Source organism: Somniosus microcephalus, chromosome 4 (assembly GCF_052327205.1).
Source record: "Somniosus microcephalus isolate GS21.2 chromosome 4, FLI_Smic_1.0, whole genome shotgun sequence".
NCBI classification, from domain to species: domain Eukaryota; kingdom Metazoa; phylum Chordata; class Chondrichthyes; order Squaliformes; family Somniosidae; genus Somniosus; species Somniosus microcephalus.
This window is the reverse complement of record NC_140990.1, coordinates 253,703,470-253,728,416: the sequence shown is the minus strand read 5'-3', so window position 1 is coordinate 253,728,416 and position 24,947 is coordinate 253,703,470. Positions and strand designations below refer to the sequence as shown.

At 45.9% G+C, this 24,947-nt stretch overlaps 1 protein-coding gene across 9 annotated transcripts in view; it reads right to left on the bottom strand.

Annotated features, from left to right (window-relative positions):
- Window positions 1-24,947, bottom strand: part of myo3b (myosin IIIB) — an 884,551-nt gene that overhangs the window by 581,921 nt on the left and 277,683 nt on the right. For 7 of the 9 annotated variants that reach the window (XM_085986241.1, XM_085986242.1, XM_085986237.1 and 4 more), the window contains 6 exons: window positions 19,498-19,603; window positions 12,182-12,298; window positions 11,063-11,167; window positions 3,864-3,947; window positions 2,993-3,195; window positions 1,049-1,147 (listed from right to left, as the gene is read on the bottom strand). In XM_085986241.1, the coding sequence (XP_085842367.1) occupies window positions 1,049-1,147; window positions 2,993-3,195; window positions 3,864-3,947; window positions 11,063-11,167; window positions 12,182-12,298; window positions 19,498-19,603 (714 nt within the window). The remainder of the gene's footprint in view (window positions 1-1,048; window positions 1,148-2,992; window positions 3,196-3,863; window positions 3,948-11,062; window positions 11,168-12,181; window positions 12,299-19,497; window positions 19,604-24,947) is intronic. The other 2 variants (XM_085986236.1, XM_085986239.1) reach the window with 1 other exon arrangement.

Here is a 24,947-nt window from a genome sequence, read left to right as displayed (position 1 = left end):
GGTTCCGGTTTCGGAAGTTCGGATAAAGGGTAAGTCGTGCGCACGACCCCCCGCGGACCCCCCGCCGGCCCCGACCCCTGCCGACCCCGACCCCCACCGACTTACGCTGAGCGTCAGCGTAAGTCATGCGCACGACCCCCCACCGACCCCCCCGCGGACCCCGCCGGCCCCGACCCCCGCGGACCCCCCCCGCGGACCCCCGCCGGCCCCGACAACCGCCGACCCCCCCGCGGACCCCCGCCGGCCCCGACCCCCGCCGACCCCGACCCCCGCCGACCCCCGCCGACCCACCTTCCGAAATCCAAAATTCTCCGAAAACCGAAACTCGGCTGGTCCCGAGGTTTTCGGATAAAGGATAGTCTACCTGTAGTTATCAGTTGAAAAACTCAGCAACGACCTTAGCCCCAAAACTGTTGATCTTTATCTGTTATTCCCCATCTCCTTTTTGTTTTCCTGTGCATGTTCCAAGCAACCTTCATCAGTCGTGTAAAAAGGTTTCTTCTCCCTATCCAGCCAGCTCTGTTAACTCATCTTTCTTTCAGATGCCAATTAACCCGATGTGCATTTCTAGCATTTCCTCATTTATTTGAGAAATTTCACAGAGCTCATGTTCTCGAAGATTTACCTGCAGTTGATTATCACCCTTAGGGGACTAATTGGGTTGGGTACTGTTCAGATAGGGTAAATTGTCCTGAGGGAATAGGCTCATGAGCTTTACTTATTCCATACTTATTATTATTTATACAGTGAAAAACTCTGTCTACATAACGACAGTCGCTGCATTTCAAAGTAATTCATTATATGCAAAGAGCTTTGCGATGTCTCTGGAAGACGTGATAAACCCAAGTATTTCTTTCATTCACACTTTTGTGCTTTTTAACCAAATGTAATGTTTCAGTCATAACCAATGCTGCATCTGAAAGCTGCTTTAATTAAACAACTACACAGTCTTGTGTGGGATACTGTTAAAGAGAATATATTGTTCAATGCTAGACAGATCACATTTAAAAAATCAACAACCCAATGTTATAAAGTATTGCACACTCACCTTGGGGGTTTATTTTCAGCAAGTTTATATTCTGCCAGTTTCTTCTGATGATAGAGACCAGCATAGATGTAATAAAAAATGTGAAAGTTTTTCTCGCTCCTGAAAGTAAATAATATTGCTAATAGTAATAGCAGTCCATACATTCTTCAGATTAACTTCTAAAGTCTGAATTGTAAGAAATGCTGGAAGAAAAAAATCTAGTAGTTTTTGATAATAGAATATTATAATTCAAATTTTCAGAAATAAGAGTCCTTCATTGTTTTATAATATGATATATTACTGAACCAAACTAGTATTGTAATTTTAACTTTTTTTAATAATTGCCTCTTTAAACTGAGAAATCAAGGTAAAAGGAAAAGGCACATAGTACGGGATATCACTGTGAAAACTGTAGACGTTTACAGCATCGAGACCATTTGGCCCACTATGCCTGTCCCAATCTTTGTTAATGCTATCTAAAACTAATCCCACTACACCAATCTCTTCCCATAGCTCAGCGTCTTCCTCTGTTTCAAATTTTATCCCGTTTTCCTTTAAAAGATGCAATGATCTCTGCCTCATGTTTTCCTTACCACGGTTCAACTACTCTAAGTAAAGACGTTTCTTCTAATCTTTCTCCTTACTCGCTCCTCATAACTAAAATTCCATGATGAATTTACACTGTTACGCTCTGTATAGCCTTAATGTCCTTTCTATAATGGGGCGCCCAAAACTGCACATAGCGATCTAACTGTGGCCTAATCAATGTTTTGTACAAATCTATTGTTACATTTTTGCTCTGGTACTCCATGCCCCAATCCATAAAACATTTTATGCCTTTATCTATCTGCACTCGCACTTTCAGGGAATTATATATTTGAACCCCTCAGTCTGTCTGTTCATCCACATCCTTCAGCATCTTTCTACTAAGAGTATACGCCCATTCCTCGTTTTTCCAAAAAAGTATTACCTCATACGTCTCTACTTGATAGATTTTTGTTAAGAAAGGGTATTAAGGCTTACAGAAGCAAGGCGGGTAAGATGGAGTTAAGATACAGATCAGCCATGATCTAATTGAATGGGGGAACAGGCTCGAGGGGCGGAATGGCCTACTCCTGTTCCTATATTCCATATTAAGTTCTATTTTCTTCCTATGTGCCGATTCTGTGAATCTATGTCCTCCTGAAGTCTTTTACTGTCCTCACCTTTGTGTCATTAGCAAATTTTGCTATCATGCTCCCTATGCGCAAGTCCAAAACATTCACGTATATCAAAAACAAAACTGAACCCAGCACTGACCTTATGTACACCATTTGCAACCTTTCTCTAATTCAAACAGCTATTCATCCTAACTCTTTGTTTTCTGTTCAGCAACCAGCTTTTTATCCAGAGTTGAAAAGAGGAAAAGATGAGGTAGATCAGGAAGTGCTACTGCAAAACATGAGCTTTGAAAGCTGAAGATTGTAGAAATAAGGAGTACGAAAGTTTTCAGGACCTGGGAAAGAATGAGCTTGAGTAGGAGACTAGACAACGATCATGATTTAAAACACAGTGGTGACATAGAAAAGTTATGTAGAATGGCAATGTTTGGACATTAGAAGGAACAAAAGAGTAAAGTTCACAATGTCATCAGTAATAGCCTGAAATTATTCTTATAACAAGATGATTTCTTGCTAACAAAAGAAACTATTTGCAACACAAGTCTAATTTGCGTAATATTTTCTGTTTTTTAATTATTTTTGTGAATCTTGTGCTTATCAAAGTGAAGGATGTCAGTGCTGCAGAACGCAGTAATTTTCACATCGGACAACCAATGGCAGCATTAAATATGCCCAGCTGAGGTTCAGCTGGCTAATTTCAGTATTAACAAAACTCCTTCATGCATCAGAACCACATGCACAGTTTAGGAAAATAGTAATTGATAGATCAAATTAAAGAATTTATTTAAAACTAGAGATCACATACGCCGGTTGTTGAATAACTCTTGATTTTTCTAGCAGATATTCAGAGATCTTTGCTCCCATTACAGCCCCGGTGGGAGTGAATTTCATTTCGAGATATTTCCCAAATCGACTGGAATTATCATTGATCGCAGTGCAAGCATTTCCAAAGGCTTCCACGAGTGGATTAACTTGAAGAATTTTCTCTCGCAGAACACGGTTATTAGCCTACAATAATGTAAAGCATCTGTGCGTTAGCCAAAAATAAATCTTATTAAAAAGAAGTTTTGCGATTATGATTGTAAGGTCCCTCTTTGCTTTCTGATTGGTACAGAAGTGACCAGAATGCAGAATTGCAGGGGGAAAGCAGTCATGACAGTTACCAGTGTGGAAACTGTTAATACAGTGTGTGGGGGATTGGAGTGGCAGGGGCAGGTGTCAGGTCACTCACTGGAGCGATCAGAATTGAACAATCAAATGCGTGCTCTCGGTCTTCCCAGCACTGGAGCGATAACGACAGTGGGTGCACGTTTGGCCACCAACACAAGCGATAGCAGCAGCAGCAGCAGGTTGGTAAGCAGCAGGAGCAGGGTTAATTGTCCAACTCATCAGAGAAGGATTGTGGTAAACATCAGATACCTTGCTTCAGGCCCCGGAAGGCCTGTGAACATTGTCACAGGAGATCAGCATGTATGGAAATAAAATAAAATCAGAACATATGTCAAAGGTAAAAAGTTTTAAATTCTGTATTTAAATACAAATTCAGATGATCCTAAAATGCTGCATTTTCACTATTATAATCACAAAAAAATTAAAGTACAGTAGTACTCATTTCAGAGATACATTATATTAAGGTGGTTTAACATTAACAATTGTTATTATTATACCAAACGTACCTTTCCCAGATAGGTTAAGTGTTGAACAATCAAATGTGCGCTCTCTGTCTTTCCAGCACCACTTTCTCCACTTATGATAATACACTAGTATGGTCAAAACAAATGACAAAACATACCAAAAAGAGCTGGTTAATCGTTAACTCTTATGAAATTCTGCATCAGAGCACACACAACTTTACAATGCTCTTCTGAAGTGCTGGAAAAACCATCTCACTCAAACAGAAATAGCTTTTATTATTAAATTGTAACCAAGAAAACGCAGAAATCTTAAAACCCTGAAGGAAATGTGTTGAAAGAAAAATGTTATCTTAATAAAACAAACGCAATGTAATATTTTTTAAGAATTTGCAACAAAAAACATAACTTTAAACAAATATTTTTAGTGCAAAAGCAAAATACTGCAGATGCTAGAAATCTGAAATAAAAACGGAAAACGCTGGAAATACTCAGCAGGTCAGGCAGCATCTGTTGAGCGAGAAACAGAGTTAATGTTTCAGGTCGATTACCTTTTGTCAGAACTGGAAAAAGTTAGCGATGTAACAGGTTTTAAGCAAGTAAAGGCAGGGAAAGAGCGTCCAATTTCCACCCTTCACTCGTCTTCACGTGGTCCATCTCCGACACATCCCTTCCCTTCCTTGACTTCTCTGTTTCCATTTCTGGGGATAGGCTGTCAACCATTATCGACTATAGGCCCAATGACTCCCACAGCTACTTTGGCTGCACTTCCTCCCACCGCGCTTCCTGTAAGGACTCTATTCCAGTCTCCCAGTTTCTCCATCTCCGCCGCATCTGTTCTGACGATGCCACCTTCCATACCAGAGCTTCCGATATGTCTTCCTTTTTCCTCAAATGAGGATTCCCCTCAACCGTGGTTGACATGGCCCTCGACCGTGTCCATTCCATTTTCCGCACTTCTGCTATCACCCCTTCCCCGCCCTCCGAGAACCACGATGGGGTTCCCCTTGTCCTCCCATTCCACTCCACCAGCCCCCACAATCAACGGAGTTCCTCCGCAATTTTCGCCACCTTCAGCATGATCCCACCACCAACACATTTTCCCAACCCCTCCCCTTTCAGCATTCTGAAGGGACCATTCCCTCCGCAACATCCTGGTCCAATCCTCTATCACTCCCAACATCCACTGCCTTTCCCACAGCACCTTTCCATGCAAGCGCAGAAGATGAAACACCTGCCCTTTTACCTCCTCCCTTCCCTTCATCTAAGGGCCCAAATACGCCTTCCAGGTGAAACAGCAATTTACTTGTACTTCTTTCAATTTAGTATACTGTATTCGCTGTTCACGATGCGGTCTCCTCTACATTGGGGAGACCAAACGCAGATTGGGTGACCGCCTTGAGGAACACCTCCGTTCAGTCCGTAAGTGTGACCCCGAGTTTCCGGTCGTCCGTCACTTTAATTAACCGCTCCACTCCCACTCTGACCTCGGCCGCTTACACTGTTACAACTAAGCTCGACCTAAGCTCAAGGAACAGTACCTCCTCTTTCGATTAGGCACTTTACAAACTTCCAGACTTAACACTGAAGATGGCAGTGTATCATTCCTGGTAGGAGGTGGTGGCCAAGTTCAATGCTATGTACACTACCTTTTAAAAAAAATGTATTCATTTACGAGATGTGGGCATCGCTGGCAAAGCCAGCATTTATTACCCAATCCAAATTATCCTTGAAAAGGTGGTGTTGAACCACCTTCTTGAACCGCTGCAGTCTGTGTCGTGCAGGTACACACAGTGCCGCTAGGGAGAGAGTTCCAGGATTTTGACCCAGGCACGATGAAGGAACAGCGATATACTTCCATGTCAGGATGGTGTGCGATTTGGAGGGAAACTTGGAGATGGTGGTGCTCCCATGTGTCTGCTGCCCTTGTCCTTCTAGGTGATAGAGGTCATGGGTTTAGAAGTTGCGGTCGAAGAAGCCTTGGCGAGTTGCTGCAGTGCATCTTGTAGATGGTACACACTGCAGCCACTGTACGCTGGTGGTGGAGGGAGTGAATGTTTAAGGTGGTGGATGGGGTGCCAATCAAGCAGACTGCTTTGTCCTGGATGCTGTTGAGCTTCTTGAGTGTTGTTGGAGCTCCACTCATCCAGGTAAGTGGAGAGTATGCCATCACACTCCTGACTTGTGCCTTGTAGATGGTGGAAGGCTTTGGGGAGTCAGGAGGTGAGTCACTCGCCGCAGAATACCTAGCCTCTGACCTGCTGTTATAGCCAAAGTATTTATGTGACTGGCCCAGTTAAGTTTCCGGTCAATGGCGACCCCCCAGGATGTTGATGGTGGAGGATTCGGCGATGGTAATGCCATTGAATGTCAAGGAGAGGTGGTTAGACTCTCGTTTGTTGGAGATGGTCATTGACTGGCACTTGTGTGGCGTGAATGTTACCTGCCACTTATTGGCCCAAGCCTGGATGAGGTCCTGGTCTTGCTGCATACGGGCATGGACTGCTTCATTATGAGGAATTGCGAATGGAACTGAACACTGTGCAATCCTCAGCAAACACCCCCACTTCTGACCTTATGATGGAGTGAAAGTCATTGATGAAGCAGCTGAAGATGGTTGGGCCGAGAGCACTGCCCTGAGGAACTCCTGCAGTGATGTCCTGTGGCTGAGATGATTGGTCTCCAACAACCACAACCATCTTCCTTTGTGCTAGGTATGACTTCAGCGAGTGGAGAGTTTTCCCCCTGATTCCCATTGACTTCAATTTAACTAGGGCTCCTTGATGCCACACTCGGCCAAATGCTGTCTTGATGTCAAGGGCAGTCACTCACTCCTCACCTCTGGAATTTAGCTCTTTTGTCCATGTTTGGGCCAAGGCTGTAATGAGGTCTGGCGCCGAATGTTCCTGGCGGAACCCAAACTATTGGTATGTGCCACTTGATAGCACTATCGAAGACACCTTCCATCACTTTGCTGATGCTGGTGATGGGGTGGTGCTTGGCCGGATTTAATTTTTTGGACAGGACATACCTGGGCAATTTTCCACTTTGCCAGTTAGCTGCCAGAGTTTTAGCTGTACTGGAACAACTTGGTTAGAGGTGTGGCTAGTTCTGGAGCACAAGCCTTCAGCACTACAACCGGGATGTTTTTGGGGCCCAAAGCCTTTGCTATATCCAGTCCGCTCAGCCGTTTCTTGATATCATGTGGAGTGAATCAAAATGGCAGAAGCCTGGCATCTGTAATGGTGGGGACCTCAGCAGGAGGCCGAGGTGGATCATCCACTCGGCACTTCTGGCTGAAGATGGTTGCAAACACTTCAGCCTTATCATTTGCACTCACGTGCTGGGCTCCGCCATCATTGAGGATGGGGATATTCATGGAACCTCCTCCTCCCATTCACAACTGGATGTGGCAGGCCTGCAGAGCTTTGATCTGATCCGTTGATTGTGGAATCACTTGGCTCTGTCTATAGCATGCTGCTTCCGCTGTTTAGCATGCATGTAGTCCTGTGTTGTAGCTTCACCAGGTTGGCACCTTATTTTCACGTAAGCCTGGTGCTGTTCCTGGCATGCTCTTCTACACTCCTCATTGAACCAGGGTTGGTCCCCTTGCTTGAGGGATATGCCAGGCCATGAGGTTACACATTGTGGTGGGATACAATCCCACTGCTGCTGATGTCTCACAGCGCCTCATGGATGCCTAATTTCAGCTGCTAGATCTGTTCTGAATCTATCCCATTTAGCACAGTGGTAATGCCACGCAACACGATGGAGGGTGTCCTCAGCATGAAGACAGGACTTCAACTCCACAAGGACTGTGTGGTGGTCACTCCTACCAATACTGTCATGGACAGATGCATCTGCGACAGGTAGATTGGTGAGGATGAAGTCGAGTAGTTTTTTCCCTCATGTTGGTTCTCTCACCACCTGCCGCAAGCCCAGTCTGACGGCTATGGGCTTCAGAACTTGGCCATCTTGGTCAGTAAGTGGTGCTACTGAGCCTCTCTTGGTGATGGATATTGAAGTCCCCCCACCCAGAGTACATTCTGTGCCCTTGTTACCCTCAGTGCTTCTTCGAAGTGGTGTTCAACATGGAGGAGTACAGATTCATCAGCTGAGAGAGGGCGGTAGGTGGTAATCAGCAGGAGGTTTCCTTGCCTATCTGACCTAATGCCATGAGACTTCATAAGAGTCCAGAGTCAATGTTGAGGACTCCCAGTGCCACACCCACTCGACTGCATACCACTGTGCTGTCACCTCTGGTGGGTCTGTCCTGCTGGTGGGACAGGACATACCCCAAGGATGGTGATGGAGGAGTCTGGGACGTTGGCTGATGTGTATGATGTTGTGAGTATGCCTATGTCAGGCTGTTGCGTGACTAGTCAGCGACACAGTTCTCTTAATTTTGGTGATGAGGACTTTGCAGGGTCGACTGGGCTGCATGTAGCTTTGTCGTGTCTGAATCCGATGCCTAGGTTGATGCCAGGTAGTCTGTCCATTTTTATTCTTATTATACTTTTCTGTAGTGGTTACAACTAAGTGGCTTGCTAGGCCATTTCAGAGGGCAGTTAAGAGTCAACCACATTGCTGTGGGTCTGGAGACACATACAGGCCAGACCGGGTAAGGACGGCAGCTTTCCTTCCGTTAAGGACATTAGTGAACCAGTTGGGTTTTTAAGACAATCCGATAGCTTCATGGTCACCATTACTAATACTAGTATTTTATTCCAGATTTATTTAATTAACTGAATTCAAATTCACAAGCTAATGGTGTGATTTGAACTTTCGTTTCCTGATTCTTAGTCCAGGCCTCTGGATTACTAGTCCAGGATTGCTGAAGTGTCTGAGAACAAATCTAGAAGACGACTGCATACATCCAAGTAATCTGGCACGGTAAAATTACTCAAATGTACCACGTATCAGTAAGCGGTTCAAGAGTGCATGCTACAAAGCGTTGCCTGTCAACCTGCTCAACACTTCATGTTCGCCCATGCCAAATCTCACACAAAGTTACAAGCTCTACCAAAGCATCTCCTGCATACCCATACCACTGCAGGGTACACATTCAAAAAGGCAACATACTCTTGAACGTCTTGTCACACTGACATCTTCCAAGGGCATCACACCTCTAGTCATTGTAACACCTAGCTGTATGTTGTATGGTTATTTACTGGCTGGCCTACAGATTGGCACAAGTTGGTCACTGTGAATGTGTCCCTTTCACTTTTGACATCTTTGCTTCTTTTACAAGATGGTACAGAATTCATGAGCAGAATCCTGACCTGGAGAAAAAGACCTCACTGGTGAAGGCATATCTCTTCTAACATGAACAAATAGCTACGGTGGGGATCTATAGACCTGCATATTTGCATAAAGGTAGTACCATATTGAATGCAGACAGACCTCCGTCTCATCATTCTTCTGCAACTCTTTGTTGTCTTTAAGCTCCTCAAGGAGGTGCAGAATACCATTTATAACAATTTAGGGTGCTAAATGAGTTTTAAGCTCCTTGAAATGCTGTGATTTAAAATGAAACAGCAAACCAAAAAAAAGTTAAACACTTAAAATAATTTTTGAAGTCTGACTGAGACACTTGCATGCCATCAGAAAGACCAGTCAGGGATCCAAACACAGCCCAGGACTTTAAAAAATGGGTTATACAATCCCAGCACAGAGTAACCAGAAGGCTGACTCTCAGGACTTTGTGGCACCCCCTTCTATCTCGTATCACCTATGCACATGCATTACCAGAAAATCCAGTAATAGCATTTCCTTTAGTAAGCCCTTAAAACAAGCATATTCGTCAAAAAGATATAAATGTAAATCTGATTAACCTTTATTACTTTTTAGACCTTTCTCTCTTTAAATAAATAAACCAACCAACCAGCTAGGGAGTTAATTCACTATCCTAACCAGTCCCCATCTCTCTCCACTTTGGGACTGACGGAGTGAAAGATATACTTTTGAGGCTTTTTGAAACTGTCACTTTTCTGCATACTGCCTCAGATAGACAGGTCAGGCAGCAGATGGGCCGGAACACAGCTGCAAAATGATCAGTCTGACATTTTAAGTTGTAGCTCTGGCAGGTGTTTCACCACTAAAAATTAATTGAACTAAAATAATAAAGAAAACTAGATGATTTCCCATGGCCTTGCACACAGATAGTCAAGGCCAATATGAATTTTTCAGGTCAAGCAGGCTTAGATGATGAAGAATAATGGAACCAATGAGGGGAAGGGGGAGGAGGATGCAAATAGGAGTGGGGGAGGGGAGGCTGTTGAAGAGGGAAAGCTTAATGGGATGGAGAAGGAGGAGAGGACTGCAAAAGAGATGGGGACATAGCATGGTAAAGGAGGAATAGAGGAAGGAAAAGGGGAGGGGCAAAGTGCTGAGGAAGAGGAATTCAGCTCAGTGAAATAGTGGGATTGAGACATGGGGCAGTCAGCCAATGAGGATAAATTCAGCCAGTGGAAAGGGGGGGGGGGGGGCGGTGACAGAGTTATATAGACTGAAAATGCAATTAAAGGGAGGGGTTATTCTAAAAGGGGAAAAGAGGCAAGGTAGGTGTAGTGTATGTACCTTTAAGGGGATAACTACTTTTTACAGCTCCTGTATACTGTAGTACCGGTAGTGACCACACCTGTATATAAACCCTGAGTAGGGATCTGTACGTTTAGTTTTTAGAGTAACCCTCGTCCAGTAAATACCTGTTGATTGTTCCTGCAGTCTCATGTCTAGTTATTGAAGGACACACTACATCAAAAATACACGGATCTAACAGTAGGGGTAGCATATGATGGGCAGCCACAGCCAGTGGGGGTTGGTGTAAATGGATTGGCAGCCAGTGGGTGGATTAGAATAGGAAATGCAGCCATCGTCTCTGACGGAAGGGATCAAAATCTTGTTCATTGGCAATGATAGGGACATTGTCTTGCTCAATGGTAAGGAGAGGGTCTACTTAGTTCTGACATTAACATTTCCTTCAGCCGGGAAAGCTCAATGGTCTGGGCCATCGGCTACTCTATGATCAACCAACAAGAGGTGCAGTAATACCACAGCAAACTATTTTTTCTTCCCGAGACAGAACTGCATAATGAATTTGTACAGTAGTTATAAAACTTAGCTTAAGTTTTACATAAAATATATGTTCAGTCTTTGAACAATGTTGCTTACTCTGTCTACACAGAAATAAGGTTAACTTAGACTTTATCGATGTTGATGTTTCCAGTCAGTCTTACTCTCACCTGGTCTTTGCTAAAGGTTACCATTCCTTGATATGCAGCATCTGCAGTGGCAAAGATGTGTGGTGGGTTTGAACAACGCTTGACTCCATGATAAAGCTTAGAAAACTGTATTAAAATATTGAACAATGTTAGTCATACACACATCAGAAAAATTATTGCACAAAGATTAATGCCGTTCATATGACATATACATTCCATACTGCCTCTATGAAGCACACATTATCCCATTTGCATTATTTACCTTTCATAAACAATGACTGCAGCTCAACTTAATTCATTGTTTGTGAGTGCTTTGGGACATTTCTGTGAGATGTAATAAAGTGCTATACAAATCTAACTTTTTTTTAATGTTTTAGATGCACAAAGTTTTATATCCTGTGCTAATATTTCTATCTTCTTCTGAAGCCATTGACTAGTTGCTAATGTACAGCACCAAGGGTACCAGCACAGTTCAATGCCTTGCCCAAATGGCCATTACTCACATACCAGCTCAGCAAGAGTCAGCAAGTTACTTGACAGTAGAGGCACCACAGCCAAAGCTCAATCTTATCAGCATCTGCTGTTCACAAATACTCATTTCCAATATGGGCCACTGGACAGTGATTAGGAACAGAAATCCTGGCTAATTACCCCCTCTATAAACCAAACAACTGTAACACCCCTACCACCATCTCTGCTGAGATCAGCTTACTAAGCAGAGACTGGGAGTGACAACTGGGACTTTCCCGATTTGTGTACTTCAGCTACTGGCAAAATAAATTTGCTGCGTCATCATGGGAGTTTGACAAATTATCGCTGCAGTAAACGGGGTTTGCACAGCTCGAGCACGCGTTTTTACAGTGGAAAATTACTTTGGGGTCCTACGCAAGTCATAGGACCCAGATTTGCATATCGTAATGAGGCTCCCGCCTGTCTTGAGCGAGAGATCTGGCCGCTTATTTTGCAGACTATTCCAAAATTGCCATGGACGTGAAGCGGGAGGGAAATTTCACGTTGCAATTTTGGTCTTGTAACTACCTAGTTTCTGCCAAAAGGCGGGGTGGTAGAAAAAACTAAATCGGCCCCTATGATTCTCATGCTTTCAAAAACTTAGCCAACATGTTAGAAATGTTGTCTTACCTCGGGAGAGTAAATAGGCAGGTCCTGGAAAGGGTTCAAAGCAATTAAGATGTCCCCAACATAGGTGTATATCTGTAACTCTGAATACCTTTTCTGCAGACAGTGTGTGATGACTTCCTGAGAGAGAAAAATATTATAAAATATGAAGTTTTGTAATATGCTTCTTATAAAGATACTGCTCATCAGTTGTGATGAATGGAAAAAACTGAAAAGTTACAATAAAGAGAATGGTTAAAAATAAGGGTTGAATAGGAAGAGGTAGAAATAGAAAAATAACCAACTGTTATAATTTTGGATTCTTATAGAACTGTCTTTCTCATGACTGTGCCCAGGAATCAACCTTATCCTCTTCACTCCTGAAGGTGTTCTTATTCTGTAATCTGCCACTGAAGGTGCATACCCTGAGAATTGGCAATTATCCTACATGTAGGCCTGGATTGTCCCATTTCCCACGCTCCAAAGCAGGGGGGGGAGGGGGGTAGACCGCGACAAACCTGGAAGTCCGGGTTTCCCGGCACTCTGTGGAGTTTTATCTCCACAACGTGTGATGTAACAGGTAGGTGCTGGGTCCAAGGGGGAGGGGGTGGGGGGTCCTAGCCTGGGGGAGGGGTCCAATCCCTGACTCCGGGGCTGAGTTGCGATCGCCGGGGAGGGTGGGGGGGGTCTGATCCCTGACCCCGGGTTGAGTTCCGATCCCCGACCCCAGGGAGGAGCAGGCTGCTGGTGGGTGAGCTTGGGGGGCCAGGCGGAAGCACTCCTGCAAGATTTGACCTGACAGTCAAATAAGAAGGATGTTCCTGTGGGATATAATGAGGTTGGACAGGTACTGTTCAATGCTAGGATGACTGAGAATGAAGGTTTGCAAAGCCGGTAGGGAGTTATCAGAATCAACGTTGCTCCTCTACATTATGTACATCATAGGACCCCGATTAGCATTAATGAGTTCAATGCCCGACTCAGTGGGCTGCCCAGAGGTAGGCCCAGGGATAGCAATGGCAGTAACGGGGCAGTAGATCATTGCCCACCATTTTCGAGGCTCTTATGCCCCATCTCCACTGGGTGGGTGCCTGAAAATTCAGCCCAATGCATCTACAATGAAGTTCTATGAACTCATTTTCCTTTGATGGAATAATCATAATTTTTCTTTTAAAATCTGCGACTGAAAAAGGACGTTTTGGATTAGAGTTTCCATTTTGGGCGCAATCGGCAATCCGGCGCAAACTGCGCTCAGAATTGCATTCGTTTTCATAAGTGAAATCTTGATTCAAGTTTCTGCTCAAACTCAGTTGTATAATCACAAATGTAAATTCTTCCATGAACAGGCTCAATCGGGCAGTGTTTTAGAACGTAATTGCTTTTTTCTTGCATTAAAAAATATTCTTTGATATATTTAAGATGGGTAACCTGGTGAAGTTTTATTAATACAGTTGAAATTGAGTTTACCACAAAAAATAAGCATTTTTAATAAGAGTGTCTAGTCCATCACCTGTGAGTAATCCGATTAAAAAAAAACTGAAAATAACTTTAAAAAACTATACAGAACCATATTAGTTTCACTGGTGTACAGTAGTCAGTTTCTTTGCAAATTAAATATTTTTTTAATATTTACAAGCTTTTAAAAGGTGCCTATTAGTGCCCTTGCACCTAAAACAAAAAGCTGAATTTTAAGAGCCTCCTCAAAGGACCGCAATTAGCGGAAGCTCGCCATGGTGATTGTGGGGGCGCGGCCAGTTGTGTGGGCGGGGCCTGCTTCCAGCATGATGTTTTTTAAGCCAGCGCAAAAGATTGCGAAAACTCATTTTGCATTGGACATAACTTGCGCTTGAAATTTCTCAATCGTTTGCGCTGGTTTGGCCGATTCCGGGTCAATTGTTCTGGGTTTTCGGAAACTCTACCCCTTTGTCTTTTGTGTTTAAGCAACAAACCTGCATTGTCAGAACCTACAGTACACCCTGCCACTATGTACTCCCTTATGCTGGGCCCACTACCTGGTTTAAAGCAGATCTTCATACAATGGTTTAATCATCATGAATGCTCCAGTTATACTGCAGATACTGGTACTTGGTTAACAGGGGTGCAAAGATTTATAGTGCCCCACTTGTACCACAGGGAAAACAGAGTTATGTGTATGCATGCTTAAATGAATACATAGGGCCAGTGAATTCTGAATGGTAGCAAACCGTCAACTGAAGATTCATACTGGTGAAAAACCTTTTCAATGTGATGAATGAGGTTCATACAGAAATATCATATTGGAGAGGCGTAAGCGAACTCACAGTGGAGAGAAACCATATCTGTGTGAATACTGCCACCAGGTAAGAATTAATTTAAAGGACTTGTCACTAAATGGGTGAAGCACTGATTAATTACAGAATTTTACAGCACAGTAGAAGGCCATTAGCCCATCATGCCTACACTGGCTCTCTGAAAGCTATCCATTTAGTTCATTTCCCCGTTCTTTCCCCATACCCTTGATTTTTTTCCCTAATTTCAAATATGTATCCACTTCACTTTTAAAAGCTATTATGGATTCTGCCTCCACCTCTGTTTCTGGTAGAGTATTCCTTGTCCTATAGGAACGATATGGAAACTTTAGTGAGAGTGCAGTGCAGATTCACTGGGATGCTGCCCAGTGCAAGGAAATACAAATATGAAGAAAGACTTGAAAAAATTGTTGCTTTTTTTTCCATTAGAAAAATGCAGATTATGGGGTGTAATGATAGAAGTGTTTAAAATTATGAAAGCATGGGACAGGGTAGATAGAAGCAGACTGTTTCCAATAGTTAAAGCGTCTGGAACAAGGGACCATAGATTTTTTTTTTAATTAAATGCCAGAGAGCAAAAGAAACATCTTAACACTGTAATATGAGCTGTGGAATTCATTTCCATGGTTAGTGGTTGAGGTACAAACTGTATCAACATTCAAGGTTAGATTGGATAGGTAGATGGAGTGATGGAGGAATAAAAGGGTCATTTTCGGGTTAGCAGGCTGTAACTAGCGGAGTACCGCAAGGATCAGTGTTTGGGCCTCAGCTATTCACAATCTACATCAATGATTTGGATGAGGGGACCAAATGTAATATATCCAAGTTTGCTGATGATACAAAGCTGGGTGGGAATGTAAATTGTGAGGAGGAGGCAAGGAGGCTTCAAGGGGATATAGACAGGCTAAGTGAGTGGGCAAGAACATGGCAAATGGAATATAATGTGAAGAAATGTGAAGTTATCCACTTTGGTAGGAAAAATTGAAAAGCAGAGTATTTTTTAAATGGCGAGAGATTGGGAAATGTTGGTGTTCAGAGGGACCTGGGTGTCCTTGTACACGAATCACTGAAAGTTAACATGCAGGTACAGCAAGCAATTAGGAAAGCAAATGGTATGTTCACCTTTATTACAAGAGGATTTGAGTATAAGAGTAAAGGGCCTAGAAATTCGGTGGGCTGCGCCACCAGTTAGCACCTAGAGAGGGCACTCAGTGGCTTTAGCGCCACTGGCAACACCTCCCGCGAAATTTAGCGGGGCACTAATGGCGGCGTTAGCCTGTAGCGCTGCGCCGCCACCGATGACGTCATCGGTGTGCGCAGCACCCCGCTACCGCCCCGAACACGATATTGGGTCGCGCCCCCACACTGTAGCGCCGGTCGCAAATCGTGACCGGTTCAGGGGGCCTACCTGTGGCGGTAGTGACGCAAATTAAAGGGGAGGTGCGGGGCGGCCATTTTTTTCGGTGGCCGCCTGCCAGCACCTCCTCGCACCGCCCTCCCCGGCCTCCTAACCTCCCCCCCGGGCAGTGCCGGCTGTGTCCCGAGAGCCCGGCACTTCTCCTCGGTGCCGGGCTCTTTTGCCGGCACTCGCGATCGGTGATCGTGCTGGTGCAGGCCCCTCCCCTTTAAGAAGGGGAGGAAGGCCTGCAGTACCGCAGTGCGCCGTGCCGCAGCGTGTGGCGCTGCGGCACGTAGCGCTGCGATTTTCAGTTGCAGCGCCCCAAGAGGGATGCGGGGCGCCTTGAGTAGCGCCCCGCGTCCCTCTTGGGGCGCTCAAACTGAATATCGCGCTGGCGCTCCCGGCTCCTTCCAGGACGGGACTTCCGGCGCCCAGGCGAGCTTGGCGCCCCAAACGCAGCGCCACCGAATTTTTAGCCCAAGATGTCTTACTGCAATTATATTGGGCCTTGGTGAGACCACACCTGGAGTATTGTGTACAGTTTTGGTCTCCTTACCTAAGGAAGGATATACTTGCCATAGAGGGAGTGCAAAGAAGGTTCGCCAGACTAGTTCCTGGGATGGGGGGATTGTCCTATGAGGACAGATTGAGTAGACTAGGCCTATATTCTCTAGAGTTTAGAAGAATGAGAGGTGATCTCATTGAAACATACAATATTCTTACAGGGCATGACAGGGTAGATGCAGGGAGGATGTTTCCCCTGGCTGGGGAGACTAGAACCAGGGGTCACAGTCTCAGAATAAGGGGTCAGCCATTTAGGGCTGAGATGAGGGGAAATTTCTTCACTCAGAGGGTGGGGAATCTTTGGAATTCTCTACCCCAGAGGGCTGTGGAGGCTCAGTTGTTGAGTATATTGAAGACAGCGATCTATAGATTTTTGAATATTAAGGGAATCAAGGGATATGGGGATAGTGCAGGAAAGTGGAGATGAGGTAGAAGATCAGCCATGATCTTATTGAATGGCGGAGCAGGCTCGAGAGGCCAAATGGTCGACTCCTGCTCCTATTTCTTATGTTCTTATGTCCATTTTGGCTCTTTTCTAACATTAATGCACTATCCCATGGTGCTATTTCTCTCCTGCTCGTGTTGTGGCCTTGATATTCACCTTAGGTAGCTGTTGGCTGACTTGCGCAATCTCAACCCATCCATCTCACTAATTACACAAGACTGACACTCATCTTCTGCTTCCAAAATTGCTCCTCTCCCTCCTCCAGTTTGAATAAACCAACCTCTGCAATAGCCACCATAACAAACAGCCAATTTACCTGTGAGAAATAAAATAAACAGAAAATGCTGCTGGCTCCAGTGGGGAGTTAGTTACGAGGGCCATGAATTTAAAATGATCACTAAGAGTGTGACAAGGCTGTTGGAATATGGGACACTTCGCCACAGAGAGTAGCTGAGGTGCAGACTGTTGCATCTTTTAAGAGAAAAGCAGATAAACATTTGAAGCAAAAGCAGTTAAAGGGCTGTAGAGTGAAAGCAGGGCAGTGGGATCATTTCTGGGCTGCTCTAACAAAGAGCCGGCAAAGACACGATGGACCAAGTGGCCTTGTTCTGTATTGTAAACTTCTGAGGCTTTCAAGGTCCAGGCTAACTGGCAATGGCAACTGTATATTGGAGGTTTTTTTTAGTTTGAATGTGATTATCTCAATGATCAATCTGCATAAAAATGAACAATTATAAAGAAAATCAGAGACACTACATAAAGAAGAAAATTACAGAAACTATGCTTACAGACAAATAAATGTTAATAGAGAGATGAAGCTGGACTTTTTCAGAACTTGAATTTTACAGTTCAAAGGTTGGCTTCACACAGTGATATTACATCCAATGGAAAGTCAAAATGGTATGGCATTGCCGCCTGATAGTGTCATACTAAATACCAAATTAACGACAGCTCGCTGCGATTTATACTGCCCTGTAAATCACTCATACAGGTGTGTACGGTGTAGTGTAGCCCTGCATGTAACCCTTGGTTCATTGTTAGAAAATATAATAAATTAACTCTCCCCCACCCCCTAGCCCGACACCCCACCCCACCCCCTAGCCCGACACCCCACCCCACCCCCTAGCCCGACACCCCACCCCACCCCCTAGCCCGACACCCCCACCCCACCCCCTAGCCCGACACCCCCACCCCACCCCCTAGCCCGACACCCCACCCCACCCCCTAGCCCGACACCCCACCCCACCCCCTAGCCCGACACCCCACCCCACCCCCTAGCCCGACACCCCCACCCCACCCCCTAGCCCGACACCCCACCCCACCCCCTAGCCCGACACCCCACCCCACCAGAGCAAAATGTTTGCTTAAAATAAAGTCAGGCAGTAAATATATGAAATTATTTTCCTTCACATTACTGGAAAAATGGTTGCCAGTGAACATGTAGCACAAAATATTTCTCCCTTGGTGTAAAGTGTTTCTTTCTCTTTTGTTCCTTTGATTGAGGAACATATCATGCATCATTTCTTGCATTTCAACAGGAAATTCTTTCCTCCACAATCTACTTATACAATTATAATTCTTGTATATAATGCACGTTCATAGGGACTGGGAAACAGTCTGTCACACTTACAATGTGTTGCAACTGAAATCCTGGTTAGTTCTATTATCATATTCATAAAAGAAATAAATCATGACTTTAATTTCAGTGTGTTGCCTGAATGAGTCTGATTGCCTCAACTATTATTAAACATGTAGGAAAACTATAAAAGAACAATCAGCAAGGAGCAAAATCTCCCAGTAAATACACACAGCAAACACCAAAAAGGTTTCTGTGAAAAACCATCAAACACCACATATCAAACCAACAAAATCATTCAAACCATTTTTGTAAGGGCTCTCAGCAGTCATCTTGCTTTCTCAGTATAATTCTAAAAATTAAATTTTAAATGTAGTCAACAGATCAAAACTTCAAAGAAATGAATAAACTTAGCTATAAAGTTCCACTACTGGCAAAGCAGAAGATTTCTCCAACATGTCTGTTACATTCAAGATGTTGCACATCAGATGTCACATTTAAATAAAAAAGAAACCAATTTGCAAGCAGTTACAACTGCCCTCTCATTGTCCTTAGCACTTTCTAAGTAACTACAACCACCTGAATTTAGAGCAGTGACCTTAAAGGCACAAATCAGGTTTGCAGCTGAACATCACAACTGTACTCCGGACTCAAAACTACCACAGAGCAGTGTCATGAGAGAGACCCAAAAATTGCTATTCCTGAAACTGGAGCTCAACCCAAGCTGTGTTCGTTTCAAATAGAAAATGCTGAAACGCTCATCAGTTCAGGCATCTGTGAAGAGCGAGAAAGGTAGAGTTAATCTTTCAGGTCAATGAATGACCTTTTGTCAGATCCTACATTTCTCTCTCCACAAATGCTGCCTGACTTGTTGAGTTTTTCCAGCATTTTCTGTTTTTATTTCAGGTTTACAGTATTGGCAGTATTTTATTTTCTGTGCTCTTTTCTGTTAATCTGTTCACCAAATTACAACTGTACCATTGAGATATTACAGGAGTTTACAATTATACAGATACTAAATTATAGTAAAGTTTACCTCAGACTAAGAAACATTTCTGAAAACCATACCTCATCTAAGAATTCAAGGGAGACCAAGTCATCAGTCATGTCCTGACCGCTACCCTCTGAGGCTCTCATGCGGTGACTTCTTCTGGGATAGATGCGCTCTTGCCTGCTTAAAACAAAGGAAAGTTGAAAGTGATAGCTCGTGAATGGATATGTAATTCTTCACTATGGATAAGAATACATATTCTTTATAATCAAATTTTCATACAACTGCGCTGACTACAACAGATAAATTGGGACTTTGCAGACTGTTTGTTTTACTTAAGTAAATTATGAAATCCCACAACTGATCCTTTCCTTGTCATCAAAAATTAATCAACAAATGAATAAATGTGGAATACAGGATAAAGTGAAACCATAGTTGTGTCTCTAACATAACAACCATCTGTTCATTAGGATATTGGAAAGTATGCCATCAGTAGAAACATTAATCTGGGTTTGTAAGTCAAAATTAATTTAGAATAGTTTATGTCATCAGTCGAACCCCGAGACTGGTTAAAACATAATTCTAGCCATCTATGTTTTTGCAATGTACGTACACAAAAATTATGAGGAGAATTTCAACTCTCCCCGATTGGAATGAGGGAGCATTGAAAATGAACAGCTCCATTTCCTGCTCCATTCTAGCCAATGCCCCATGTTAATGCTGCTGGTTTTGGTGGTAGACGAGGGTCCGGCCGGACACCGGCAGCAGCTTCATTAATAAATGCAAATCAGGGTAACATCGATGGGACTCTGAAGGTATTTTAACCCTCACATGAACAGGGTGTCCACCGCAGCGGCCCTACCAGATAAAGCTGTCAGGAAGCCAGTGAGACCACTGAAGGTAAGCGAAAAAACATTCCGTCATGGGGCTAAGAGGAGCAGGAGTGCTCCTCCGAGCCCCACGAGGAAATGCTGGCCTTCTGCTGGGGCTAGCCCTCCCCCCCCCCCCCCCGCCAGCTGCGAGACCCTCGGATACATCTCCCCGCTTCCCCACCCTCCCGCCGTCCACCATGTACCTTGTTGCCAACACCCATCTCCCCCCCACCCCCACCGCCCACCATGTACCTTGCTGCCAACACCCATCTCCCCTCTCGGCCCTCCCACCATGTACCTTGCTGCCAACACCCATCTCCCCTCCCCATGTACCTTGCTGCCAACACCCATCTCCCCTCCCCATGTACCTTGCTGCCAACACCCATCTCCCCTCTCGGCCCTCCCACCATGTACCTTGCTGCCAACACCCATCTCCCCTCCCCATGTACCTTGCTGCCAACACCCATCTCCCCTCCCCATGTACCTTACTGCCAACACCCATCTCCCCTCCCCATGTACCTTGCTGCCAACACCCATCTCCCCTCCCCCATGTACCTTGCTGCCAACACCCATCTCCCCTCCCCCCATGTACCTTGCTGCCAACACCCATCTGCCCTCCCCCCATGTACCTTGCTGCCAACACCCATCTCCCCTCCCCCCATGTACCTTGCTGCCAACACCCATCTGCCCTCCCCCCATGTACCTTGCTGCCAACACCCATCTCCCCCTCCCACCATGTACCTTGCTGCCAACACCCATCTCCCCCTCCCACCACGTACCTTGCTGCCAACACCCATCTCCCCCTCCCACCATGTACCTTGTTGCCAACACCCATCTCCCCTCCCCCCATGTACCTTGCTGCCAACACCCATCTGCCCTCCCCCCATGTACCTTGCTGCCAACACCCATCTCCCCCTCCCACCATGTACCTTGCTGCCAACACCCATCTCCCCCTCCCGCCACGTACCTTGCTGCCAACACCCATCTCCCCCTCCCACCATGTACCTTGTTGCCAACACCCATCTCCCCCTCCCACCATGTACCTTGCTGCCAACACCCATCTCCCCGCCCCGCCCATCGCCCACCATGTACCTTGCTGCCAACACCCATCTCCCCCCCGCCACCGCCCATCGTGTACCTTGCTGCCAACACCCATCTCCCCCTCCCACCATGTACCTTGCTGTGAACACCCATCTCCCCGCCCCGCCCATCGCCCACCATGTACCTTGCTGCCAACACCCATCTCCCCGCCCCGCCCATCGCCCACCATGTACCTTGCTGCCAACACCCATCTCCCGGTGCCGGCATGCAGCCTCTGGGCCGTCCGTTTGCATTGGCTGCCTGCTAGCTTGCTGCCACTTTCCTCGGCCCACCCCTTCACCAGCGCACACAAGCAATGGATGTATAATGGGCGGCTAAATTGATATCACCCAGTTTACACCATCACCCAAAGTCAGAATTACCGTAAAGTACGTTCTGTGGTTCTGCACATCACAGGTCACTGATATCGTCTTCAGGAGAACTGGGTAATTCATCCATTTTGGGATCACTCCTAGGCAGCAGCATGACAGGACAATTCAGTTCTTTCATGTTGCTAGTTTCCCCAAAGTTCAGGAGCCAATAAATGGCACCTACATTGCACTGCAGACTTCTATTATAGACCCACTGAATTTCCTGAAGAAATTTGGGTTCCACTCCCTCAATATTCAAATTATCTGTGACCAGCTACAATGAATCCTGACGTCAATGCAAAATTTTCAGGGAGTTGTCACAATGCTTTCATTAGGAGGAAATCCAGCATCCCAGCTCTATTCAGGGAAGACAGTCAAGTGTCGGGATGGCTTCTGCGAGACAAGGCAGACAACTTGGGCTCGATTTTAATTCCTGAGGCGGGTTGGAGTTGGGTTGCATGGTGGACGGGTTCGGGAGCCACTTCTGGTGGGAACAGCTGCACAGTTGCGATTTTTATTCAAGTACCTTGTTAATTTCATGGAGGCGCGCTGGCCGGTCCAATGAGTGGGATCGGGTCGGCTGGCCGCCTCTGATGATATCATAATAGCAGTTGCTTTTAAAGTTGCCATCCAGCCTGAGCCTTTCTATTGCGGTTTCCTGCACTTGATTTAAACCCCCTTTGGGGCGCTAACTTCGCCAGGGCACTACTTTTAGCGCCCAGAAAAAATTAGCGCCCTCCCCCACAGCTGATATTCACTCACAGCGCCCCAAGAGGGAAGCGGGGTGCTACTGGAAATGCCCCGCCTCCCACTTGGGGCGCTGCGAGTGAATATCGCGGCGCTATGTGGCGCTGCAGCACGTCGCGCCGCGGTACTGCAGGCCTTCCTACCCTTCTTAAAGGGGAGTGGCCTTGCGCAGCGCAACCTGGGGCCCAACTGGGCCACCAGGGATCGGAGTGCCGGCAAAAGAGCCCGGCACTTCTCAAGTGCCGGGCTCACGGAGCGCAGCCGGCACTCCGTGAGGAGGCTGCTCAGGAGGCCGGGGACGGCAACGGGGGCAGGTACTGGCAGGCGGCCAGCAACAAAAATGGCTACCTGGCACCTTCCCTTTAATTAGCACCGCCCCGGCCGCAGGTAGGCCCCCCTGACCCCGTCAGACATAGCGTCTGGCGGTAAGTCAAGGGGCGCTACCGAAGAGCACGGCCGGGGTGCTAACGGTTACAGCCCCCACTAACCTCCCGCTGAATTTCGCGGGAGGCGTTGGCGGTGCTGCGCCCAGGCGCTAACGGGAGGCGCAAAACAACCGAATTTTTAGGCCTATGACTTTTGCCAGAGGCAAGGAAGCTCCTCGTTTTAATGATGAGTCCCTCCAAGTTCTTGTGGATGCTGTCAGAGGGCGCAGGGAGATTCTCTTCCCTCCTGATGGCCGGAGGAAGCCTCCTCAGTAGACCAAGGCAGCTTGGCTGTGTATGGCTCTGCAGGTGAGCACAAGGTCCATTTATGCACGCTCATGGATCCAGTGCCGCAAAAGGTTTAATGATCTTGTGAGAACATCAAAAGTGAGTATTCAATATCACTTGCCTTCACTCTGCTTCCCTTCTCTTCTTATCACCAGCACTCAGCATTGTAAGCCTCCTCCTTCACATCCCACATTATTCTTACTTCCCTTGCACCCTTTCCTATCTCTGCACCGTCTCTGCACTGAATCACTTCAGCATCCTGCCTATGCACCCTTTAGACTCGCTCTCACTGTCATGCAGTGACAACAACTAACAACGCACAGGGAGCTATCTTCCTCTTGGCACCTCACCCCATCATCGTCTCACTCAAATCTTCTATGGTAGGGATTATTCACACTCACTCCATCACTGTGGCTGAAACACCGCTTGTGTCCCTCCTTGCACAAAAAGAAAGCCCACAATAAGAGGGAGAGAGCAATGACTGGAGGAGGAACACCTACCCTTGCAACATTGACCAGTGCTGAGGAGCAGCAAACAAGATTGCTGGAGGTGGCGAGGACATGGAAGTGGGCGATGGAGAGATGGGCACACTAGAGAAAGCTGGTGACTTAATAGAGTTTCATCCCTCGCAGAAAGCAATGCAATATGATGTTCATAGAGAATCGCTTTGTATCATCTGCTCAAAAAGATGTGTCTGCTACATCAATATCAGATGTCTAATTCAAGCCTTTACTCTTCCACAGGACCATCGAGCGCCCTCAGAGGAACCTGAAGCCGCTGAGGGACCAGCATCACCAGGACTCAGCGCACCAGTACAGCAACGCACACCTTGGTGGGGCCATCGTGAGTTGCCACCTGGTCTATCACAGCATCTAAGTGAGCATCAGCAGATGGTGGAGACAGCAACAGCAGTGGAGAGTCCTCTGCAGAGGTCGCAGGACTCTCCTAGCTCTGCTGAGCTGCATGCAGATGCTGTGCCTCTGGGGCCATCCAGAAAAAGAGCGGTTTGTGAAATACAGGAACAGGTGCAGGAGTCTCTGGAAGGGTTTGCCTCCAGGGTTAGTGCGAGTGTGGAGAGAAGGGAGGAGTCCATCTCTAACATCAGCACTGCCGTGGTGGAGGCAATGGCGCATGAACGCACTACCATGGAAAAGTTGGCAACCTCCGTGGAAAGGATGACTACCTCAGTGGAAAGGATGGCTACGGCCATGGAGGAAATAAGTTGCCAGAGTCAGGAAAACATAGTGACTGTTCAGAATAGATTGACATCTCTGGAGGAGAGATGGGCAGCTATTGAGCAGGGGGCTCTAGGGGGGGAGGAACTAAATACGATTAAAATCACTAAGGAAGTGGTACTTGGTAAAATAATGGGACTCAAGGCGGATAAATCCCCTGGACCTGATGGCTTGCATCCTAGGGTCTTGAGGGAAGTAGCGGTAGGGATTGTGGATGCATTGGTAATAATTTTCCAAAACTCACTGGACTCAGCAAAGGTCCCGGCAGATTGGAAAACTGCTAATGTAACACCCTTATTTAAAAAGGGTAGTAGGCAGAAGGCTGGAAACTATAGACCTGTTAGCCTAACATCTGTGGTTGGTAAAATGTTAGAGTCCATTGTTAAGGAGATAGTAACGGGACATTTGGATAAACATAATTTAATAGGACAAACTCAGCATGGTTTCATGAAGGGGAAGTCATGTTTGACAAATTTGCTGGAGTTTTTTGAAGAAGTAACATACAGGGT